We start from the raw sequence: 21,613 nt of genomic DNA, 5'->3' as shown, positions 1-21,613 counted from the left end.
TTCTGTGATGTTATAGTTTCAATTTAATGCACATTTAGGTGTATTAATCTGGCTGTGCTTTCTATTTTAAGTTTACTTTTTTCTTTTCTATTTTTTGAGTATGTAAAACATAAATAAGTCTATGGTTGAAAGTCTTTCTAGAAAGAAAGCCTCACTCCCATCCTTTTCCCCTACTGTCCTTTACAATTAGCCATTTTGGGGCTTCTGGGGGGCTCTGTCCATTAAGCCTCTGACTCTTGATCACAGGGTGGTGAGTTCAAGCCCTGCATTGGGCTCAAGGCTGGGCATGGAGCCTACTTTTTTAAAAAAAGTGAATATAAAATATAAAAAGTGAATAAAAAAAGTGAATATAGTCATTTTTTCAGTGTCTAGTGTAACATTCAGGTTTTTAAAAACAGAAAATCAAGTAAATACATAGAGATGTATGTATTATTTCCTCTCCTTTATCATACTTAAAAAAAAAAAGATTTGTCCATTTATTTATTTATTTATTTGACACAGAGAGAGAGATCACAAGTAGGCAGAGAGACAGACGGGGGAGCAGAGAGCCTGATTCAGGGCTCGATCCCAAGACCCTGAGATCCTGACGTCAGCCAAAGGCAGAGGCTTAACCCACTGAGTCACCCAGGCGCCCCTATCACACTTTTAAAAACAGTTAATCTTGTACGCTGGAAGTCACTGTATAATCAGTACTTAGAAATTGTCCTCACGTTTTACAAGGCTGCGTGTTCACTTATAAGCACTCGATGGTTTTGTTCAACTCATTGGAGCAAGCGTTTTTAAAGTGCAGCCGATTAACAGTGAGTGCACTCGCTGGAATCAGACCACATCACTTACCGAATGTTTCATCTTGAGGAAAACATCTACCATCTTTGCGTCTGTTTTCTCACCTGTCAAATGAGGGTGTTGAAAAAACAGCCCACCGTCCCTTCAGTTTTACGAGCAGCACTATAGTGCATATATTTCTAGCGCTTATGATTTTACATGGAACAAAGGAAGCCCTCAACTTAAATACAAAGCAGGATGGGTGGGGATGGTGGTGATTTGCAGCAGCTTCAAGTGAATATCGGGGAAAACTCTGTGGAAACACAGACTATTTCCAGAGCCTGTGTGAAGTCGAGAACAGGAGTACATAGGGGCCCCCGGGTCTGAGCCGGACGGGAGTCCCGGAAAATGTGACGGTAGGGCAGGGACGCGCTTGGGATAGGGAAACGCATTCCCTACCAGACACCAGGATAGGACGCTTTCGCTCTCCAGCCTCCGGGCCAAAAAAGAGTGCGGTGTCGTTTTCCCCCTTTAGCCCACAAGACCGCGGGCTACAGCCGACCAGGTAGGCACCCGCGACTGGGAGCTCTCAGCGGCGGAGCCCGGACAGCCGCGGAACTTGAGGGTTCCCAGCCTGGGCGGGGTCAGGGGCCGGGCGAGCCAGGGCGCGGATAGGGAGGGGAAGGGGGCGGAGCAAACCCGGGAAGGGGCGGGGCCCATACCGTGGCGCCAAAACGCGAACATGGCGCCGGAGCGGCTTCGTAGCCGGGCGGTCTCTGCCTTCAAGCTGCGCGGCTTGCTGCTCCGGGGGTGAGTCTTCCCGGGGCAATTTACGAGACGGGAGAGCCAGGGCCAGGCGACCGCGCCGAGCGCCCGTAGGCGGCTTGGCCTTCAATCTCAGAGACCCTTGAAAAACTTGAAGAAGTGAAATTGATCTGGCAGGGTCTAAAGGCTGCGATTCCTTCTTAGATTTCCCCGAGTCGAAAACGTTTCTCCCAGGTGGGATGTGGCTCTCCTCCAGCACGTGGCCCGTGGAGCCGGAGAAGCGGCGGTCTGTGTCGCGGCAGCGGTTTATTGGCACTGCGACTTAGGCACTTCTCAGCTCCCCTCCCCCAAGTCTTTGCCTTAGCAAAATGGGGGTAATAACAGAGCGACTTCACGTTGTTTGTGAATCATCAGTTGAGCGACGTGGGAAACCCCATAGGCGTGTATATAAATATACCTTATTTTGTGAAAATTGTGAGCCCTCCCCTTTCTCAAATTTGGGTCAGGTATTATTCTTGAGCGAGAATTCCTAGAGAGTGAGTTAAAAAGTGGGTAAGTCTGAAGCACATTCCTAGATCCTCCTCTTCCCCCTTACACATTCCCTTTAGAACTTATTTGATAGGTTTTCTGGCCATAATCATGTTTTCCTGTACTTACAGAACTCACTTTTCTAAGATTTTTCTCACTGAATCTGTTTTGTTTTTTAGAATACAGTATTTTTTTGATACATATTTAAATACCTGCTGGATGGAATATACCTTTTTTTGTCCCAGGTTATGACTGCATTTGCCAGTGTGTGGAGAGTTTTTTGGTGTGTTTTTGAAATAATGAGTTTTATGAGCCTTTTAACTTTGCTTTTGGTTTAGCGGTGAACAAGGGCAGGAGTGGATATGCCCTGGGAGAAAATAATGAATTTTGTTCATTTGATCCCTAACATTTTGCAGATATGAGCAGTTGATCAATTAATGTTTCGTTCTCTTAGAATTTGACCTAATACTCAGCTGTCATTCATCAACTAATTTAGTCAGAAATATGCTGAAATCCTGTCTACACAGGATCTGGGCCAGATCGTGTATAGCTTTACAGGGTTTGGTCCATCCTAAGATCACTGTGCTGAGGCAAGGAGTACAAGAGAGGAAGATACTGTGGAGCTTGGGGAACAGATAGCGTATTATTTATTTATTGCTGTGTAACAGATTACCCCAAAATTTAGAGATTTAGAGGTTGAAAACAGCACACTTTTTATTATCTCACTTTTTCTGTGGGCCAGGAATTCAGGCAGGCTTAGCTGGGTTCTTTTTTTTTTTTTGACAGAGATCACAAGTAGGCAGAGAAGCAGGCAGAGAGAGAGAAGGAAGCAGGTTCCCTGCTGAGCATAGAGCCCTGTATATATGATGCATGATGCGATGATGCGATGATGCATGATGTGGTGCTCAATTCCAGGACCCTGAGATGGGGACCTGAGCCTGGGATCATGACCTGAGCCGAAGGCAGAGGCTTTAACCCACTGAGCCACCCAGGTGCCCCTTAGCTGGGTTCTCTTAGCTTCTCATAAAGCTGCAGTCAAGATGGGGTCATCTCAAATGTCTGTTGGGCAGGATTTGCTTCCAAGTTCATTCAGTGGTTGGCAGGATTCAGTTCTGCCAGCACTCTTGGACTTGGGCCTCAGTCCTTGCTAGCTGTTGGTTGGAGGCCACCTTCAGTTCCTTGCCATGTGGTCCTCTCCAACATGGCAGATTCCTTCATCAAAGCCAGCAAAAGAAAGAGTAAGTCAGAAGTCACAGTCTTCTGTAACCTAATCAAGGAAGTAATATCTTGTTTTAAAAGTTTTACTTTTAAAATTACAGTACAGGAAAATGCTCCATTACTTCTACTATAGTCTATGGTTAGAAGCAAGTTACTAGGTCCAGCCCATACTCAAGGCGAAGGGCTGCACATGGTTGTGAATACCAGGAGGCATGGATTATTAGGGGTTGTTTTAGAATTCTGTCTACCATGGATATTAAGTAGTTCATAGTTATTTAGTTTCAGTTGTGAAAAGGATCCCAAGAAAGAAGTGCTCTGGTAATGTATAACATTGTAACTACTCTAGAATTAAAGAAGGACTTCATTAAAGAAGTTGTTTGAGCTGACTGTTCAAGGATGAACAGGACTTGAGTAGGTGAAGAAAAGAGCGAGGAGAAATGACAATATAAAGGCCCTGAGGCAGAAGACCACTGGAGGAGCCTAAGGAGATTTGGCAGGGGCCAGATCCTGTATCCTAACAGCTGTCCCACCATTCACCCAAAATGTGTGTGGTTTTCAGGACTCACCAAATATCTGTGGACCACCTTCAGGATGCTTGGCACTCTGCCAGAGGATGGCACAATTCTAGTTTCCAAGGAGCATCATCCATGATAAATTGGAGAGTTGTGATACCCACACATGAAACAATCACTGAGCAACCCAAGTTAAGAACAATTAGTGTGATGACAGTAACAATAACGATAAGTTGAAGTTGTATGCTACAAACAGAATGGCATGCAATTAGTTGATTGTTTAGACAGTGTTCATTCTGAGCCCTATAGGTATTTAAATCAGGGATTCATGTGTTTTTTTTTTTTTTTTTTTTTTTTTTTTTAAAAGTTCGGTCTTACTGGGTTCTTTTGGAGCAGAGGGATTCTTGTGATTTCAATGAGTGTTGCTTCTATGACTATATTCATATATCATAGTTTTTTTTCTAGTCTAATTTTCTAATTTTAAGAGTGAAAACAACGATGAAATTACTATAATTTACTTTAAGTAAATGCACCAGCAAACCAATAAATATATACTTAAGTGTCTGTTATGTTCAGGACATTGAAGCAAATAAAGTCCTGCCGTAAATGTAAGGCGATAACTGGTACAAAGCTATTGTGATGTGTCAGATCTGAGGTGTATAGGAATTTTAACAATTCATAAGGGAGGAGAGGTTGCAGCAGGTCTAGGAAGCCTTCCTCAAAAAAGATGTGATTTGGGGCTTTAAAAATGGTTATGTTGGCTGGGGAGAAATGGAAGAATTTGTTCAGAAAGGAGTGGAGAGGTGAGCACTGCTTGCAGTGAAGAGTGAATAGATTTTAGTTTCAATGACACATTGATGAGTGTTTGTCAGTTTTGGGCATAAAACTTTGAGCCTCGGTGACCAGTGGCCTGCCATATCTTTTCTTTCCATTCAGGGAAGCCATTAAGTACCTCACAGAAGCTCTTGAATCTATCAGTGAAGTAGAGCTTGAAGATGCACTGGAAAAGATCATCGATGCTGTTGAAAAGCAACCGTGTAAGTGACATTCTCTGATAGCTCTTAAATTGTTAATATAGTTCTATATCCTCGATTACATTTATAGATTTCAGTGGAAGTTGAGGATTCCATATGAAGATATTACAGGGTTATGAGACATACCCATGGTAGCACTTCTTCCCAAGGGGTAACTTCTAGTTCCATTGCAACTTCAGGACTTTCCCCAGAGACTCTTAAAGTTCTTTCCTCTCATGGAGCTGTCTCGGCTAGCTGTCCTGCACTTTTGATCTGATCCTTACAGTCACTTTTGTCTCTCTGCATACCTACAACTTTGTCTTTTTTTTTTTTTTTTAAGATTTTATTTATTTATTTGTCAAAGAGAGAGCAAGAAAGAACGCAAGCACAAACAAGGGGGAAGGCAGGCAGAGGGAGAAGCAGCCTGATGTGGATCTTTACTTCAGCCAAAGGCAGACACTTAACTGACTGAGCCCTCAGACGTCCCCCTACTACTTTGTCTTACTTAGGTTTGGAACTCCTAAAAATTTTGGGGGGAAAAAGAATAAGTGAGCAGGGCTAATTCTCCCTTCTGGCTTCAGCCTTTCTCAAGGGATCTTTTTATTAAATATTTAACCTTTTACCACAAACCTGGACCTACAAAGAAGGAATGCTCTTCTTCTAGGCACAAACATCCAGTGTTTCTAGAGCACTGAGAGACAGAAGCAAGTGTCCTTGCTCTCAGGCATTATATTGATCTAGTTTCTTCGATTATGTAGGAAGACATACATTCCATGATAGACGAGAAATTACTGTTATGTCTTATTTTCAGTTGTAATGGCAGAATATTAAATATACCTTTGCATTTAAAAACTGCTTTATAGTTGAAAATTTAGAAAATTATTACTTATGAGAAAGTAGTATATATTCCTTTAAGATGGCGCATAGTGTCTTACCTGAGAACATAGCAAATCGTTCAAGGGTGTCCACTCTGGAATCAGGCTGGCCATCTATACTTTCTAGCTGTGTTCTTGGGGAATTTATTCAGTCTCTCAAAGTTGTACTTCTTCCCCTTTAAGATATTAGCATATGAACAACAACCTATCTGTAAGGATATCTAATCTAATGGCATAATGCTTGTGAAGTACTGAGTGTAGTGTCACACATTTAGTAAGGGCTTAAGAAGTGGTAGCTGTTATATCTGTTACTGTCATGCCTGTGGAAACACAGCATTGGTGCTGGAAAGTTCTACTAATGCAACTAACCTTACATATAAAGACTTCTGTAAGTGTTTATACAACTGAATTTATATTATTAGACAGTCTTTAGAAAAGTAAGGCATTTGGCTGTGTATTAGGATATTACAAGTGTATTTGAGTGTAAAAAGATAAAGGTTTTTGAGATATGGCTTCTGTTATTATTCTGACCTAACCCTGTTTTTGTCCTAAAAACTATGAAATGAGAATCTTAGGGTTAGTCTTTGCAGATTATTTTTAGGAAAAGAGCTATCTGTGTAAATAAGTAATTTTTATGCCTGTTTCTAAAATTGAACTTTGAAATTCTCTTTTCAGTGTCATCAAACATGATTGAACGGTCAGTGGTAGAAGCGGCGGTCCAGGAATGCAGTCAGTCTGTAGATGAAACTATGTATGTGGATAAAATGAACTTCCTCCTGCTGGCAATATGAAGTGCTTATTTTAAATGATTTTCTTGGGGAAAGATTTAGTGATCAGCCTTTCTACAGTGGTTATTTCTGAGTGTTTCTTTCTTTCCTTTTTTAAAAAATTAACATATAATGTATTATTTGTCTCAGGGGTACAGGTCTGTGATTCATCAGTCTTAATTCACAGCACTCACCATAGCACATACCCTCCCCAATGTCCATAACCCAGCCCCCCTATCCTTCCTTGCCCCTCCACTCCAGCAACCCTGTTTGTTTCCTGATATTAAGGGTCTCTTATGGCTTGTCTCCCTCTCTGGTTTCATCTTGTTTCATTTTCCCTTCCCTTCCCCTATGATCCTCTGTCTTGTTTCTCAAATTCCTTGTATCAATGAGATCATATGATAAAAATATGGAATGTGTCACGAATTTGTGTATCATCCTTGCACAGGCGCCATGCTAATCGTTGCAATTTTAGTATATGTGCTGCTGAAGCGAGCACTCTTAGTGTTTTTCTTTTAAGAGATAGCTTGCATTATAAACCTCATTAAGTGACTCATCTTTACTGTTTTTTTCCTGGAGATCTGAGATTACAGTGTTGTTTATGCCATTAGTAACTTTTGCCACTACCCGTTGGATCTGAGTTTATATTCTGTATGCTTCCAATAAATTGAATTTTCAGAAGTATACTTTGCTTTTGCTCTTAGGAAAGTGCAAGGTTCAAAGAAGTTCAGCAGCTTATGTTGGGTCCCATGGTCAGTGGCAGAGAGGGTAGAACTGTAGTTTATGATACTTTCCAGTAACTCATGCTATGAGAATTTAGGAATTTATGTGGGAATAATTTTTTTTGGTTTCATTTCCAGATGTCCCCCCCCCCTTTTTTTAAAAGATTTTTATTTATTTATTTATTTGAGAGAGAGAGAGAGCATGAGAGGGGAGAAGGCGGAGCTGGGAACCTGATGCAGGACTTTATCCTGGGACTCCAGGACCACAACATGAGCGGAAGGCACTGGTTTAACCAACTGAGCCACCCAGGTGCCCCCAAATGTCCCTCTTTCTTTTCCTCTTTTGAATAGGATACTTCTTCCCAAATTCACAGGGTTTAACTGAGAGGAAAACAACTGGAAAAATGGACAGAGAGTATTAACTTTAATAGTTTTTTTTCCCTCTTTGGGGCAATGGGGATCATTGACAGGAGTCATTACCATATTAGAGCTGCTTAGAAAATAGAGAAATTGAGGAATATTTATTTATTTATTTAAAAGATTTTATTTATTTGACAGAAAGAGAGAGAGTGAGTACAAGTAGGGGGAGAGGCAGGCAGAGGCAGAGGGAGAAGCAGACTACCCACTGAGCAGGGAGCCCTATATGGGGCTTGATCCCAGGATGCTGAGATCATGACCTGAGCAGAAGGTAGACGCTTAGACTGAGCCACCACCCAGGTGCCCTGAGAAATTGAGGAATTTTAATTTTAACCTTGCAGACTCATTATTTAAGATACTAGGGTACTATGACATACCCCTAAAGCCATCAGTAGAAATTCAAAATGACTATATCGAAGTGGAAAGATTGTAATCATAAGTACACATTAAAGTTAACCGTTGTTTCTTTCTAGCTCTTTATATGCCACAGTTAGCCAGTGCAGAGGTCCAGTGGGACTGAATGGTGAACAGTCTTTGCAATTGCAATTGTCAGGAAATTATTATATTATAGTGTAAGAGAGGCTTTCATTTTTATAGATGAAGAAGTGGCATGAGAAGTCAAATAACCTGTCAAGATTGACCCACTAAAAATGATGGAACAGTATGTGGAATTTAGGTTTTCTTCAAGTCCACTGGTTCTCTGCTATCTCTACTAAATGTTACCACCAGAGTAGCAAGAACATTTTTGACCATATTCAGTCTGGGAGATAAATAGATGAAATTTTAGGGAAGATTTGTTAGATTGGACTATTTATGCAATAGTGCTGTGAATTTTTTAAAAATTTGTTTCAAACATGGTTACTTATTAACAATGTCTGAAAGTAAATTATTTTGTTGAATTTCTTTCTCTAACACTGTGTCAAGGATATGGCCAGTATTTTGAGGGTTCTTTTCAAAATATTCTTTCAAAATATTTGCATAATGTTTTGTATAATATTTTGGATTAAAAACTTGTTGGAAATGAATTGTATTTTTAAGTAATATTTAATAATTTTAATATTTTACATAATATTTTGCATAATATTTTAGATTAAAAACTTGTTGGAAATGAATTGTATTTTTAAATAATATTTAATAATTTAACCCACTGAGCCACCCAGGCACCCCAATAGGTGACATTCTTAATTAGAAGTTAACTTGATTATTATTATTATTTTTGCTTGAGAGTGTTGGCAATACTTTCTTGTCTCTGAGAGGAAAATTTTATCCCCGTATTATGAGACTCCAAGAAATTTTGTATATGACCTGTGGAAAGTACATTCGTATACCATAAGATTATAATACAAGTTTTTTTTTTTTTAAAGATTTTATTTATTTATTTGACAGAGAGAGATCACAAGTAGGCAGAGAGGCAGGCAGAGAGAGAGGAGGAAGCAGGCTCCCTGCTGAGCAGAGAGCCTGATGCGGGACTCGATCCCAGGAACCTGAGATCATGACCTGAGCCGAAGGCAGCGGCTTAACCCACTGAGCCACCCAGGCGCCCTATAATACAAGTTTTTATGCTCACTTAAGATTCTTCTGTTTTAGTAACTCAAGTCTGTTTTTGTGGACTGTTTTTCAGAGAACATATTTTCAATATCATAGGAGCATTTGATATTCCACGCTTTGTGTACAGTTCAGAAAGAAAAAAATTTCTTCCGTAAGTATACCATCTGTTGATTTTAAGCTAATGTCATATGTTCAGATGTATATTTTTCTCAGAAGGCATATAGTCCATGATTCATTTTTGGCCCACCTTTGTGTATTGTGATAGTTATAAATAGGCATTTCTTTTTTTCTAGTCTATTAATGACCAACCACCCTGCCCCAAATTTATTTGGAACAGCAAGAGATAAAGCAGAGCTGTTTCGTGAACGATATACCATTTTGCATCAGGTAAGCTGAGAGGGGAAAATGAGTCTGTTGAAGCTTAGGTAAGACTCAGTGTTAATTAAAGGATAGAATTTTGTAGTCCAGCGCTTGTCATCCAATAGACTCTTACTGGACTCTCTAGGTTTGAAAATGTATGGGGGATACAGAAATAAAAACAATTGTTTTTGTGATGATAAAAATAGCAGCTATCATTTACTATCCACTTTTAATGCGCCGAGCACTGTGTTTAGCATGTTATGGACATACTTACCTCTTATAATCATTGCAATGTCAATGTATGTATAGATGCTATTATCCTCATTTTCCCATTATTTAAAAAAAATATTATTTATTTGAGAGAGAGCGAGTGAGCACAAGGGGGTGGGGGGTGGGTGAGCAGAGGCAGAGGCAGAGGGAGAAGTGGGGCTGATCTGGATCATGACCTAAGCCAAAGGCAGACGCTTAGCCAACGGAGCCACCGAGGTGCCCTACTATTATCCTCATTTTACAGATGAAGAACTGAGACTTAAATTTAAAAATTTGACTGAAGATCACGTATAGTAAGTATAGACAGGATTCGAATCCAGTGTGTCCGACACGGGAGGCCAACCTTTGCCTATAGCACTATACTAGCTTCTAGCAGCTTCCAGTCTGTGACTTTATTTATTTATTTATTTATTTTTAAAGATTTTATTTATTAATTTGACAGAGAGAAATCACAAGTAGACGGAGAGGCAGCCAGAGAGAGAGAGAGAGGGAAGCAGGCTCCCCGCTGAGCAGAGAGCCCGATGCAGGACTCAATCCCAGGACCCTGAGATCATGACCTGAGCCGAAGGCAGGGGACCAACCCACTGAGCCACCCAGACGCCCCTAGTCTGTGACTTTAAAGACCTTTGCATGAACAAAATATAAAGTAGAATTTTGTATGTGCTGTAAAAGAGATACAAGCAGAATGTATTTTTTGGGAACAGCAGAGAAGCTTTCAGGGAAATGATGGCATTTGACATGGGCCTTGCCTATTTGGTCTCGTGGAAAGGGTGAAAAGGTGGTGCTAACAGTGTGAAGAAAGACAACAGAGGGAAAGAGTGGAGTCTTCCAGAAATGATGAGAAGGTGGTCCGTTCTGTGTGTAGAAGAAGGCTCATGAAGAAGAGTAGTATGGGAGAGATAGGTTTGGAAAGCAAGTGGGAGCTAGATTGTGGGAGCACCTTGGATGCCACTCTTGGCAGCTGGGACTCTGGTTTCTTTGTACAAGGAACCTTGGAATATCAGAGAGAGACCCAGTCACAGTTGGGTTTTGTGAGCACTTCTTTCCCAGCAGATTTTGGGATGCATTAAGAATGTGAGATAGGGGTGCCTGGGTGGCTCAGTGGGTTAAAGCCTCTGCCTTCGGCTCAGGTCATGATCCCGGGGTCCTGGGATCGAGTCCCGCATCGGGCTCCCTGCTCAGTGGGGAGCCTGCTTCCTCCTCTCTCTCTGCCTGCCTCTCTGCCTACTTGTGATCTCTGTCTGTCCAATAAATAAATAAAAATCTTAAAAAAAAAAAAAAAAGAATGTGAGAGAAGACTTTAGGGAGTCCATTTTATTAGTCTTGCTAGGAATGACAGCTGTGGGGAGAAGTGGCAAGGGTTGTAGACAGGGGACCGCGCCAGAGCAGTGGAAGCCATCCATTATTCATGGTGACTGAGTGCATGTGAAGAAGAAGGGAGAGAGCGAAGACTCAGATGATTAAGGTAGTAAGTCCAAGAGAGTAGGACAGTAGAATAATATGTTAACAAATAAGAAAAAGGGAATGTTTGGGGAAGATGATGCAGATGACTCAGATTCTGTTTCAAACATTTGAGTTAAGGTTACCAGTGGGATATCAGGTGAAAAGCATACCTAGAGCTGAAGAAAGAGGTCTGGGCAGAGAGAGAGATTTAGGGGGATCTGCAGAGGAGAGGAGGAAATGGAGTAGACCAGTAGACCCTCTGAGAAAGAGAGGCAGCAATAGGGAGGCAGTGGCTGAAGGGAAGAGGAGAGAACTGGGGAGCCAGGCCAGGATGGTGTTAGATGGCAGAAGCAGAAGAAGATTTCAAGGAGAGGATGGACAGTGGGAGGAATCCCCAAAAAAGGATGAAGAGGGTGAGCACGAGGGATGCCTATTCTCTCCTGCTTCCATCACCTACATGATGTTGCCAGATCAGTCTTCCTGACATGAAGCTCTGGTATTGTCATGATTTTGTACAGAAATCTTTCAAAAGAGAGGCTTACTGCCTATTGAATTAAATACAGATTATACTTAGTGGTTGAGATCCTCCTGCTGCATGTTTTTGGCCAGCTCTCTACTTTTCCTCTAAAAGTTCCTCTGTGCTGGAATAAAGAAGGAAATACAGAATTATTGTTCATTTCTTCTTCTGTAACTTTGCTTATACTATTCACTCTGGATTGCTCTTGCCTCTTTTCTGTGCTGCTGAAACCTTCCTAATTTGGAAGGGCCTTCTTAAATTCTTCCTCTTTTCTGAACCTCTTCGTGATCAATTGGATGCAGTCTCTTCCTGCTTTAAACTAGTGACTATGTCAGTATGTCTCCTATAGCATTTACTGCAGTTAACCCTGCCTTGCATTTGGGGTGTTTACCCCTGTTATCAGACACTCCTTTTTATTTTCTCTGCCACATTTGGCACAGTGTTTTCCATAGACAAGATGCTCAAGTAGATACTGCATTTCTTTTTCCTTTCTGCACTCCATCTCACGACCCTGAGATCATGGCCTGAGCTGAAATCAAGAGTCAGACGCTTAACAGACTGAGCCACCCAGGCACCTCTTAAAAATTACATTTTAAAGCCTATTATATTATTTTGGGTGTGTGACTTATCCCTTCTGAGCCTCATTTATTCTTATCTGTGGAAAGGGTTGAATTTTAGTTCATTCACATATTTATTACAGTTATCTCTCTGAAAGCAAATCTGATTTTATTATTATCCCACTTTCAATATCTTTGTTTTCCAATGTCTATACAAAAACTTCCCGCTTGGCATAGAAAGTCCATACTGTCAGGGCTCTTTTACTGGAGATTACAGAAACTCAAACCAACTAAAACAGAAAGAGGCATTTATTGGCCTTTGGAGAGGTCTAGAGGTCCACCAGTTTCAAGCATGGCTGGGTCCAGGATCTTACACGTCATGAGGTATCTACTTCTTTCCATCACCCAGCAATTTTTAAAAATTGATTTTACTTTCAAACAAGTTCTCCCAGTGAGATGACAGAGGCCGCTATAGCCTCAGCAGCACTTGGAGAGGGAGCTGCCCTCTTCCAGTAGTTCTAGCAACAGTTTCTTAGCAGCTCTTAGCTTAAGGCAGTTGGTCAACACTGAACCATTCACTGGCTAAGGGGTGGTGTACTTTGATTGATTAGGTCTTAGTGGCCAGTTTATAGGAAGGGGAGGGGACACCAGCCCTGCCTAAACTACATGGACCACAGTGGGGTGGGGGGATGGTTCCCCAAACAGAGGCTCCAACTCATTTCCTACCTTGTCTGACACTGCTTTGTACACCTCATGAGCCAACTCTACTAAACTTGGCATCACTTCCAAGTATTCTTTTACTCTTGTAACTCTTTCTTGTGACACATCCCTTCCTCCTCCTGAAATGTCTTGTCTCAGCCTCTTTTGGTTTCTAACTAGCAAAGTCTTAATTTATCATTATGGTCTCATTAAGTGCCCTGTTCTGCCTGGGGTCCTTTGTTGTATGGTGGCCCTTGACTTTTCTCTCTCACAAACCCCGTGCCCTCAGGAAGGCACTTGGTTTGTTGTCCTTATATCCTCAGCCGAGAGTGCACTACTGCTAGCTGCACAAATAGAGCTTTTTCTTAAAAATAAATAAATAAATAAATACTTTTTAAATTTCAAAATTACATTGCTAAGTATTTTATATTAAAATATGTGGGCTTTGGGGCGCCTGGGTGGCTCAGTGGATTAAGCCGCTGCCTTCGGCTCAGGTCGTGATCTCAGGGTCCTGGGATCTAGTCCCACATCGGGCTCTCTGCTCAGCAGGGAGCCTGCTTCCTCCTCTCTCTCTCTCTCTCTCTCTGCCTGCCTCTATGGCTACTTGTGATCTCTCTCTGTCAAATAAATAAATAAAATCTTTAAAAAAAAAATATGTGGGCTTTCAGATTTGTTGAGAATAGGCAGTAGTAACATTAGTTTAAGGACAGTGTTTTGTCAGAGTATTACTTTAATGAATTTTAAATTTTTATTTTGATGAATTTTAGTTTAAAATGTATGATTCAGTAATTCATGTGAATCTTTCTTTTTTTATAGAGGACCCACAGACATGAATTATTTACTCCTCCAGTGATAGGTTCTTACCCTGATGAAACCGGAAGCAAATTCCAGGTTAGAACATTACCCTAGTTGTTTAGAGGGTATAATTATACAAGTTAAATATTTATTGCTTAATTCTAATTTATTAAAATTTAAATGAAAATGAATCACCGGTAACTGTTTAACCAATAAACTGACCTGTGCATGCTCACTGTTAATAAAGTCCATGCCCTGGGTATTGGGTGCTACAAATCTCTAATAGAAGCTACCACTCCCTTCTTTGGGACAGGCCCTGAGACGATGGTAGCCCCCAGACAGTCTCTGGCCACTGTCAGGGCCACTAACACAGATCCCTAATCCTCTTGGTCTATTTGCTGGATGTGATATTGGCTTTCTGATCAACTATCAACATTAACCTTTCTCCCCTCACTCAGACTCCAAAATCCTGGTCTTTGTTCCAGCCCATCCCTCTAGTGACCACAACACACTTAGCTAAAACGTGCTTTATCCCTTAAAATGAAAAGTTTACTTAAGGCAGTAAGGAAATAACAATTACAAGATAAATGAGATAGCACAGACAGGCCACAGGGGTGATGGGAGAATGTTTTCTGTCACATGCACTCCTCCCACTTTTAAACTCCTATACCCTTTGTTCCCTTTCATTTCAGCAACATACATAGTCATTTTCAGGGTTTGTGGGGTCCAGCCCCTTGTTGGGCTCTGGGCTTAGCTCAGCATGGAGTCTGCTTGGGACGTTCTCCCTCTCCCTCTGCCCCTCCCTCCCTCAGTCTCTCTCTCCTTCCCACTCTCTCAAATAAATAAATAAATCTTTAAAAAAAAAAAAAAAAAAAGAAAGGCATCTGGAAGTTTCCCCCTGGCCCTGCCTTGCTTAAGGAGGGAGAGGGCATGGAGGGGAGGGGCAGAGGGAGGTGGAGAGAGAGAGAGAGAATCTTTTTTTTTTTTTTAAATTAAAAAAATTTTGTATAAACATATAATGTATTTTTAGCCCCAGGGGTACAGGTCTCTGAATCTCCAGGTTTACACACTTCATAGCACTCACCATAGCACATACCCTCCCCAATGTCCCTAACCCCACCACCCTCTCCCAACCCACCGACCTCCAGCAACCCTCAGTTTGTTCTGCAAGATTAAGACTGAGAGAGAGAATCTTAAAACGTCCACGCCCAGCACGGATCTCAAAACTCAGATCATGACCTGAGCCAAAATCGAGAGTCAGATGCTTAACCAACTGAGACACCCAGGTGCCTCGGAAAGGATTTTTAAAAAAATAGTATCCTAATTGTTACTGCCTTTAACCTAATGTTAAAAATATAATAGTCAGATTGAGAATGTAAATAATAGTGACAACCTTTCAAAATACTAATATAACTTTTTAAATAGCCTTCTAATTTGCAAGAGGTACTAGTTAAATGAATAAAACTCTTTTCTACATTTTAAAGGTAAGTGCACTTTATCATTATTCAGAATATAGTAGTTTCTCTCTATCCATAGGTAAAATGTTCTAAGACTCCCAGTGGATGCCTCAAACCACAGATAGTACCACAACCTGTATATACCATGTTTTTTTCCTATACATACATCTGTGATAAAGCTTAACTCATAAATTAGGCATAGGAAGAGATTCACAACAATAATTAACAAAATAGAACAATTATAAAAATATAGTGTAATAATTATGTGAATGTGGTCCCTGTCAAAATATCTTATTGTACTGTACTCACCCTTCTTGTGATGATGTGAGATGATAAAATGCCTACATGTTGAGATAAAGGGAGGCGAATGTTGTAAACATTATGATGTAACTTTAGAGGACTACTCACCTTCTGACAATTCATCAGAAGGACCATCTGCTCCTGGGCCACAGTTGACAGAGGATAACTGAAATCACAAAAAGTGAAACTGTGGATAAGGGGAAACCTGCTGTAATATGGCATGAGACTTGAGTCATTGTTAAGTGCCTGAGTTGGTATTTTAGCTTTTTATAGGATAAATTCTATTTTCTGAGTTTTATTTTATTTTCTACTGTTAAGTAGGTATAAATACTAAAATTTGCATTCAAAACTTTCTTATTTATAAAAAGATTGGTTTCTTCAAAAAATTTTAAGAATTTATTTTGTCTTATTTTAAGCTTAAAACAGTAGAAACCCTCTTGGGCAGTACAACCAAAATTGGAGATGTGATTGTTCTTGGAATGATAACCCAGTTAAAAGAGGTGAGTCAAACTTAGTAAGCATCCGACTATTGTTTTCAGCCTCGGGACCAATGAAGTGCCAGTTACTATAGCGTTCCTGCAGAGGTACAGGGCCACACTCCTCGTGGAAGGCTCCTTCCTCTGTTAGCAAGTAGCCTTTGCCTCCACGTTCAGCTTCCTGAGGAGACATCAGGAAGGAGTGTCTCATATCGGCCACCCGTTAGCGTGGTTCAAAAGTAGTCCCCAGTGACCTCTGGTTGAGCCGAGAGGATGGAGGTTGTGAACAAGCAGGGCTGCAGACCACATCCTGGTCCCTCAGGGAGAGACACTGTTGACTCTCTCAGGAGGCCCGCTGGGCAGCCTGCCAGCACTCCTCTTGCCCTCTCTGAATTTGCAGTGGTTTCCACATACCTGAGAGAGGCTATCAGGTGATGAATCTGAGGCGACCAGACAAGCAAATGGAAATGCCTAGACCAGGAATTGCTCATTTTTAAAAATCCACTGTACTCTACTATGTTCTGTTGTCAATGTTGTATTTTATTCATTTTGACCTAGTATTCATTTTTATGTAAATGTGGACATACTTCTTTTAACTTTTTTAGGGAAAATTTTTTCTGGAAGATCCTACAGGAACAGTACAACTGGATCTTAGTAAAGCTATATCCTTCATTATTTATTTGACTTAAGGTTTTCTTTATTGAGATTGATGATAGTTTTTTTAAATTTTTTTTTTTTTTTTAGATTTTTATTTATTTGAGAAATCACAAGTAGGCAGAGAGGCAGGCAGAGAGAGAAAGGGGTGGAAGCAGGCTCCCTGCAGAGCAGAGAGCCCGACGCGGGGCTCGTTCCCAGGACCCTGGGATCATGACCTGAGCCGAAGGCAGAGGCTTTAACCCACTGAGCCACCCAGGCACTCCTTAAAATTTTTTAAAGATTTTTATTTATTTGAGAGAGAGAGAGAGAGAGATCATGAGCAAGGAGGAAGGGCAGAGGGAGAGGGAAAAGCACACTCCTCCCTGAGCAGGAAGCTCAGTGTGGAACTCAATCCCAGGACCCTGGGATCATGACCTGAGCCAAAAGCAGATGCTTAACCAACTGAGCCATCCAGGTGCCCCTTCATTTTTATTTTTTTAAATCTTTGTTACATGAGTTGGGGATATTGTTTATGTATCATTCTCAAGTTAATCTATTTGGGTTCCCACTGTAACTTACATATGGCAATGACGTAGCAATCAAGACCTAATCCTAGTCAGAGGCAAGAAAATCTTTAATTCACTCTTATTTGGAGAATCCAAACAAATCACCGAGGAAGTTTAGAACGCGCTAAGAATGATCCATACTGTCAGTATTACCAAACTACGTGTTAGAATCAGACATGGGGCATTTAAACCTAAAATTTTTTAAGCTGTCATCTATTCAGTTTCAAGTATGAGGACTTTGAATTTATTATTTAGATAGGCCTTTGGGCCCAGACTGTGTATTGACTTTATCATCACCTCAATCACAGAAATATTTTCCTCAACTGTTGTGTACCAGTTCCACAGTGGCTTGTACACTGAGTCATGCTTTGTCTTAGCAGAAGGTAAGTCAGTATACGTTTTTTCCTGTCCTCCTTATGCTACCATAAAAGCATTTCTGCATTAGTTAAAATATATGAACATGGTATAATTTGGGAGAACATTGCTTATGAGTGCATACTTTTGACAATATTAAATAACTCTCAGGGTGGTAAATGGGCCTGGGGTTTCTTTTTGAGGTGATAAAAATATTCTAGAATCAGTGGTGATGACTGTACAACTTGTGAATATACTAAAAAACCACTGAACTATATACTTTAAAGGGTAAAGTGTAATGACATGTGGATTACATCTTAATAAAGTTGGAAAAAAAAACCAGATTTTATATAGGGTCATAAAATGAAGCATTTCCTAATCTTTGTACCTTATCTGTCTGTACTCCAACATCTATTATGAAGTTAAGTGGGAAGTTTTACATCTGAATCTATTTCTGTTTTGTAACTTTTTAAATATAGAACTAGACTCTCCTGGGCTCTGAAGCTGTCATATAGCTTGATGGGACTGGCAAATTCTATAGTTAGTTGACAAAGAGTGAGACAAGAGTTTAGCATTTGCTTTGTGTTCCACAGTTTCTTCCTCTCAAACAAGAAGAATTGGACAAATAAAAGTGATTTATTACTTACCTTTTTTCAGGTTGGTTTGAAGATCAGGTGTTTCATGTCAATGCCTTCGGATTTCCACCCACGGAACCTTCTAGTACTACTAGGTATAAGATGTTTGACTGCAGTTCTATGGGAATTTTGGAATCGTGACAGTAGTGAATGTCAGATAGGATATCATATCTCAGTTATTACAAGGGCTCAGGCTTTGTGTCAGATGCAAAGAGTAATAGACAGTGAGAGTTAGCAGACTAGGCTGTGTATGTACCTGAAAACTAGCACGTTGATTCCTGATGACTTGCTGTCTCATTTCCATGCCTTGGCTTTTTATGGGAAAGATTTCTAGTCTTCCTGTCTCTCTTATCTATAGGGTTGACGAGAAGTTCAACTGAAATAAGAGACAGGGAAACAGGAAGATAATTTTCATGTTACTCTAAAGCCTTGTTTTGTTTGCTACAGGGAGGCTCCCCACCTGCTAATTATTTATTTTAAAATATTTGCTTTAGTCAGTTTTAAAAGACTCAGATATAACCTATTAAGTATTTACTTACTGTTTTTGTATTTATTTTAGAACATTTAAATAAACTTGTTTGCTTTTCAAGTGTTACAAATAGTGTATTTTCATGGTATTATGTACACCGAGGGGGAAAATAACCTCATTAGAAATAGAAAGAAGCTAAAATTGTAAAATTATTAGAGAAACATCTCCAAAAAGGGGCACCTGGCTGCCTTGGTCAGTGGAGCATGTGACTCTTGATCTGTAGAGATTACTTAAACATAAAATCTTAAAAAAACAAAAAACAAAAAACATCTCCAACAGAAAACAGGCTAGAGGCTAATATTGTATCATAATTACTTAGGGCATACTATGGAAATGTGAATTTTTTTGGAGGGCCTTCTAATACATCTGTGAAGACTTCTGCAAAACTAAAACAACTAGAAGAAGAGAATAAAGATGCCATGTTTGTGTTTATATCTGATGTTTGGTTAGACCAAGGAGAAGTGTTGGGCAAACTTCACACCATGTTTTCTGGTAGGTGCCATTCTTTTCTCCTCTTTTGAACTCAGTACATACAGGGGATCATGTCCTAAATTGTTAAAAAAAACGTATCTTTTTGAGTAGTCTATTTTCTTGTAAATGTTGATTCAGCAGTGAGCTATTTTAAATGAGACCACCTTAAAGACTTAAGTTTTTACATTTGAAAAATTACCCTGTGCGTGTGTAATCATGAAAAATAAGAATTAGTCCTAAGTATAGTATAAGAATGGATAAGAGTTTGTTCTTTGGAGTCTGACAGAAGTGGATTTAAATTGCAGCCTGAGACCTTGGGCAGGTTACTTAATCTCTCTCTTAGCTTATAGGGAGGTTGTGAAAATCAAGCCATTGCAGGGCCTAGCATATAGTAAGTCCTCAATAAAGAGCAGCTTTGCTACTATTATTTAAAAATAATAGTTGTTGGGGCGCCTGGGTGGCTCAGTGGGTTAAAGACTCTGCCTTTGGCTCAGGTCATGTTCCCAGGGTCTTGGGATGGAGCCTGCACCAGGCTCTCTGCTCAGCAGGGAGACTGCTTCCTCTTCTCTCTTTGCCTGCCTCTCTGCCTGCTTGAGATCTCTGTCAGTCAAATAAATAAATAAAATCTTAAAAAAAATAGTTATTAAAATAAGTTATTGTTAAGCTTGTAAGTTTTTATTATTAAAAATTCATGGTTAGGGGTGCCTGGTTGGCTAAGTGGCTTAAAGCCTCTGATTTCAGCTCAGGATATGATTCCAGGTTCCTGGGATTGAGCCCTTGCATCGGGCTCTCTGCTCAGTAGAGAGCCTGCTTCTTCCTCTCTCTCTGCCTGCCTCTCTGCCTTCTTGTGATCTATCTGTCAAATAAATAAATAAAATCTTAAAAAAAATAAAAATAAAACAAAATTTTAAAAACCCCTCATAGGGGCGCCTGGGTGGCTCAGTGGGTTGGGCTGCTGCCTTCGGCTCGGGTCATGATCTCAGGGTCCTGGGATCGAGTCCCGCATCGGGCTCTCTGCTCAGCAGGGAGCCTGCTTCCTCCTCTCTCTCTCTCTGCCTGCCTCTCTGCCTACTTGTGATCTCTCTCTGTCAAATAAATAAATAAAAAATCTTTAAAAAAAAAACAACAACCCTCATAGTTAAAGGGTTTTTAATCGGATTTCTAGACTTAGAAACTGATACTCATTTTATTCTCTTATTTTTAGGTTATTCACCAGCACCTCCAACCTGCTTTATACTGTGTGGTAATTTTTCCTCTGCACCATATGGAAAAAATCAAGTTCAAGCTTTGAAAGGTATTGAAGGTCTACTGAATAAGTGTTTCTTCATTTATATAAACTAAACCGACAAGAAGTAATCTGTAATATTTTAATTTCATTCAAAAGATGTAGGATTGTATCTAATAAAATACAATTTGGTATTTATGTGCATTCAAATTAAATTTTATATCCCTTTAAAATTTTAGATTCCTTAAAAACTTTGGCGGACATAATATGTGAATATCCAAATATCCACCAAAGGTAATGATTTCTACTGCTATTTTTTTAAAGTTTTTTTTTTTTAAATAAAAAATGAATTCTGTTTGATATCCATGATTATTAAGAAATGAATGGAAGAGGGGTGCCTGGGTGGCTCAGTGGGTTAAAGCCGCTGCTTTCAGCTCGGGTCATGATCTCAGGGTCCTGGGATCAAGCCCCGCATCGGGCTCTGTGCTCAGCAGGTAGCTTGCTTCCCCCCTTCTCTCTGCCTGCCTCTCTGCCTACTTGAAATCTCTCTCTCTGTCCAAAAAAAAAGGAAATGAATGGAAGAAAAAATTGAGAAAATTAGTATGCTATGAGAGAAAATTATCCTTACATTGTGATAATATGTTATACTGTACTAGAGATTTATAGTGAAAAATATTAAAAGGAAGAGTGATACTTTCAACTATATTTTGAATTTCTTGGTGACATTAAGTATCTAGAGCTACACTCTTCAATATGATAGTTACTTGCCACATGTGTCTCTTTAAATTTAAAGCTATACTATAGTTAAATATAATTTAAAATTCACTCACACTAGCCATAATTCAAGCACTCAGTAATTGGACAGTTTAGATACAGACATTTCCATCACTACCAAAAGGTCTGTTGGACACTGTTAGTCTGGAGACTTTTAGTAATTCATTTATTAAAATGCATGAAATTTAAAAAATATTAAAAATTCATTATTGAATTAAAGGCAATAACTTGTTTTTAGACTGTTGGATAGTGTTACAGTAATTGTTTTTTTTTTTTTTTTTAATGAATATGTTGAATTTTGCTGTAGTAGTCGTTTTGTGTTTGTACCTGGTCCAGAGGATCCGGGATTTGGTTCCATCTTACCAAGGTAAGTTTTGTTTAGGTTTTTCTAACAATAAAAAAAATTATACAATTCAAAG

At 39.9% G+C, this 21,613-nt stretch overlaps 1 protein-coding gene and 1 pseudogene across 2 annotated transcripts in view; one reads left to right on the top strand and one right to left on the bottom strand.

The window, feature by feature from the left end:
* Positions 1–1,481: 1,481 nt before the first annotated feature.
* POLE2 (DNA polymerase epsilon 2, accessory subunit) overlaps positions 1,482–21,613 on the top strand; it is a 28,944-nt gene continuing 8,812 nt past the window's right edge. Inside the window, exons 1-14 of one of the 2 annotated variants that reach the window (XM_059371274.1) lie at positions 1,482–1,575; positions 4,725–4,825; positions 6,352–6,427; positions 9,204–9,281; positions 9,424–9,517; positions 13,793–13,867; positions 15,945–16,028; positions 16,610–16,666; positions 17,541–17,589; positions 18,218–18,290; positions 19,044–19,216; positions 20,400–20,489; positions 20,660–20,714; positions 21,505–21,561. In XM_059371274.1, coding sequence (XP_059227257.1) covers positions 1,508–1,575; positions 4,725–4,825; positions 6,352–6,427; positions 9,204–9,281; positions 9,424–9,517; positions 13,793–13,867; positions 15,945–16,028; positions 16,610–16,666; positions 17,541–17,589; positions 18,218–18,290; positions 19,044–19,216; positions 20,400–20,489; positions 20,660–20,714; positions 21,505–21,561 — 1,130 coding nt within the window. In that variant the 5' untranslated portion in view covers positions 1,482–1,507. Of the gene's footprint in view, positions 1,576–4,724; positions 4,826–6,351; positions 6,428–9,203; positions 9,282–9,423; positions 9,518–13,792; positions 13,868–15,944; positions 16,029–16,609; positions 16,667–17,540; positions 17,590–18,217; positions 18,291–19,043; positions 19,217–20,399; positions 20,490–20,659; positions 20,715–21,501; positions 21,562–21,613 lie in introns of both variants that reach the window. The other variant, XM_059371273.1, reaches the window with a different exon arrangement.
* Positions 6,847–6,942, bottom strand: LOC132000426 (U6 spliceosomal RNA; annotated as a pseudogene).

This window comes from Mustela nigripes, chromosome 13 (genome assembly GCF_022355385.1).
Source record: "Mustela nigripes isolate SB6536 chromosome 13, MUSNIG.SB6536, whole genome shotgun sequence".
Taxonomy (NCBI): Eukaryota; Metazoa; Chordata; class Mammalia; order Carnivora; family Mustelidae; genus Mustela; species Mustela nigripes.
The sequence above is the reverse complement of the archived record's forward strand: the minus strand, read 5'-3'. Positions and strand labels throughout refer to the sequence as shown.